The sequence below is a fragment of the Octopus bimaculoides genome, chromosome 8 (assembly GCF_001194135.2).
Source record: "Octopus bimaculoides isolate UCB-OBI-ISO-001 chromosome 8, ASM119413v2, whole genome shotgun sequence".
NCBI lineage: Eukaryota > Metazoa > Mollusca > Cephalopoda > Octopoda > Octopodidae > Octopus > Octopus bimaculoides.
Window position 1 is genome coordinate 23,491,029 of NC_068988.1, and position 3,422 is coordinate 23,494,450.

General features: G+C 37.2%; 1 protein-coding gene across 1 annotated transcript in view; it reads left to right on the forward strand.

Annotated features, from left to right (window-relative positions):
* Positions 1 to 3,422, forward strand: part of LOC106878942 (semaphorin-2A) — a 101,760-nt gene that overhangs the window by 69,537 nt on the left and 28,801 nt on the right. The window contains exon 7 of the mRNA XM_014928318.2: positions 1,257 to 1,378. Within this exon, the coding sequence (XP_014783804.1) occupies positions 1,257 to 1,378 (122 nt within the window). The remainder of the gene's footprint in view (positions 1 to 1,256; positions 1,379 to 3,422) is intronic.

The following is a 3,422-nucleotide window of genomic DNA, read 5'->3' on the forward strand; positions in this document are numbered from 1 at the left end:
TATATATGTATATATATATATGTATATATATATATGTATATATATATATGTATATATATATATATATATATATATATATATATGTATATATATATATGTGTATATATATATGTATATATATATATATGTGTATATATATATATATATATATATATATGCATATATATACACACACAGACGTTCATATACTCGTAAGTATATGTATGTGGTGTGTATATATGTATATGTGTGTGTGTATATACACATATATGTGTGTGCAATGTGTGCCTGTGTATGTAATGAAGAACTACTGCTGTGGCCCCTGAGTGAATATGGTTTGGTAGCGTGTACCATTATTTACTTAGTTACCGTAAGTGTATATTTCACATATACATATGTACGTATATGTATATATCAATATCATCATCATCATCTTCATTTAACATCTGCTGACCATGCTGGCATGGGTTGGACAGTTTAATAAGTGCTGGCAAGGTGAGGATGCTGCACCAGATTTGGAATGGTTTCTATGGCTAGAAGTCCTTCCTAATTCCAACCCCTTTACAGAGTGATTTGAGTGCTTTTATGTGTCACCACACAGGCCCTTTTACATGGCACCGCAGAGGCACTTTTACGTGACACACACACACACACACACACACACACACACATATATATATGTATGTATATCTATACTCTTTACTCTTGTGGCCATGCAGGAGCACCGCCTTTAGTCGAGCAAATCGACCCCAGGACTTAATCTTTAGAAGCCTAGTACTTATTGTATCGGTCTCCTTTTGCCGAACCACTAAGTTACGGGGACATAAACACACCAGCATCGGTTGTCAAGCGATGTTGGAGGGACAAACACATACACACATACATATATATATACATATATACGACGGGCTTCTTTCAGTTTCCGTCTACCAAATCCACTCACAAGGCTTTGGTTGGCCCGAGGCTATAATAGAAGACACTTGACCAAGATGCCACGCAGTGGGACTGAACCCGGGACCATGTGGTTCATAAGAAAGCTACTTACCACACAGCCACTCCTACGCCTATGTATATATTCATTGTATATTTATATATGTGAATAAATAAGGATTACATATGATGGGGTAATCTGAATTCTAAAGGGTTAAAGAGAAATTTAATCTCTAAGAAGATAAAATTCTGTTGCTTATCTATAATTTGTCTTTTCCTTGAGTTAAACCATAAATTGATTAATAATTTCCGAAACAAATCCCTTTTCTTTTTCTTCTCTGTTGTAGAACCACAGTTTGTAGCTTCATTCAATACAAAAGACCAAGTTCTGTTTTTCTTGAGAGAGTTGGCTGTAGAATATGGCAACTGTGGGAAGAAAATATATTCACGAGTTGCACGGGTTTGTAAGGTAAGTGACATATCCATACATCATCGTCATCATCGTTTAACATCTGCTTTCCATACTGGCATGGGTTGGAGCCTGGTACAATTCTCTGGCTTTCTAACTCCTCTCAAATCCGCCCACCCATACCAACATGGAAAACAGACATTAAATAATGATTATGATGACGACTGCATGATTTGAAAGAAATTTGCCTGCTATTTCTAGCAGATTGTTTAACTACATAATGGCATTTTCACTGCTTTGTTCACTGTTAAGTAGTTATTGCTGTTTAGCCTTTGGTCAGACCTAATCAAGAAAAAATTGGATCAACGATGTTCCACCAAAACCACTTTCATTATTTGGATATCTGCAACTACATTACCTAAAGCTGTCCCTCTTGTTTAGATTATAGTGTGACATTTGAAGAAAATGTGTCTACTATTTCTAGTAAATTGATTGACCGCATAAAATTCCATTAGCTTGTTTACATCAGAGCTGTTGTTTAATTAGTAGCGAGTAAGAATGAAAAATAATTAAAACACCTGTGCATTCAGCTGTGACAACAATTACTCAAATTCAATTGGTACTACAACACACACACAAACACACACACACATATATCTATATATCTAAGAGAAAATAAACCTTCCTTTTGTCCATTAGAATGTATTTACTTGTATTTCATTCCCATAGATTCTGGGTTTACAAAGTATGAAACCCACAAATACACCATATCTGATGTCGATACCTATCCTATACTTTATTTATTCAGTAAATAGACTTACAATCTACTCAAGTGCTAGCTACAGTCACCATAAACATCAACAAATACATACATACATACATACATATATATATATATATATATATATATATATATATATATATATATATATATATATATATATATATATATATAACTGTCTGATGAACGGGAATGTGAAACACTGAGTAACAGCTTTTGTTATATTTCAGCTGCTTTTAAATAAAGCAAATGAGACCAAAATCCAAGGCCTCTGCCAGCCCACTTATGCGTACCTTTCCTTCATTGGACACTAAACTCCACTTGCGAAGACCTGTTGAGGCAAGTGAAATTGAAGTCAAGCTAAATTTGATTACTGGCACCCATGCCAATGTTTCTTTCATTGAACATTAAACTCGGCTTGTTGAGGCAAGCGAAAGCGAAATTGTGATGGCACCTGTACCAGTGGAGTGTTAAGAGCACCGTTCGAGTGTGATCATTGCCAGAGCAGCTGTCTGGATTCCATGCCAGTGGCATGTAAATAGGACCATTTGAGTGTGATGGTTACTAGCGTTGCCTTACTGGGACATGTGCCAGTGGTACGTGAAAAAACATTCAAGCAAGTTCGTTGCCAGTGCCGCTGGACTGGCTCTTGTACAGGTGGCACATAAAAAACACCATTTTGAGTGTGGCTATTGCCAGTACCGCCTGACTGGCCCTCGTGCCGGTGGCATGTAAAAGCACCCACTACACTCTCAGAGTGGTTGGCGTTAAGAAGGGCATCCAGCTGTAGAAACTCTGTCAGATCAGATTGGAGCCTGGTGCAGCCTTCTGGTTCGCCAGTTCTCAGTCAAATCGTCCAACCCATGCTAGCATGGAAGGCAGACGTTAAACGATGATGATGATGATGATGCAATGTCTATTTTCCATGTTGACTTGAGTTGGAAGGTTTGACAGGAGCTGGTGAGGCCAGGAGTCATACCAGGGTCCATTGTCTGGTTAGGCATGGTTTTTGCAGCTTGAGCCCTTCCTAATATCAACCACTTCACAGAGTGTACTGGATACTTTTTACATGGTGCCAATGCCAGTGTTTAGTACGTGACACAATCACAGGGTCACCAAGTACCTTGGAAGACATGACCCCACCAAATGGCAAATTTAAGGATACCAGTAGTATGCCATAACCAATTAAAGCTAGATATAAATATATGTATATATATATACATATATATATACATATACACAAACAAACAAATAGATAAAGAGATAGATAGATACATTTCTTTTATTAGCCACACAGGGCTCAACGAAGATGTAGAGCTTTTC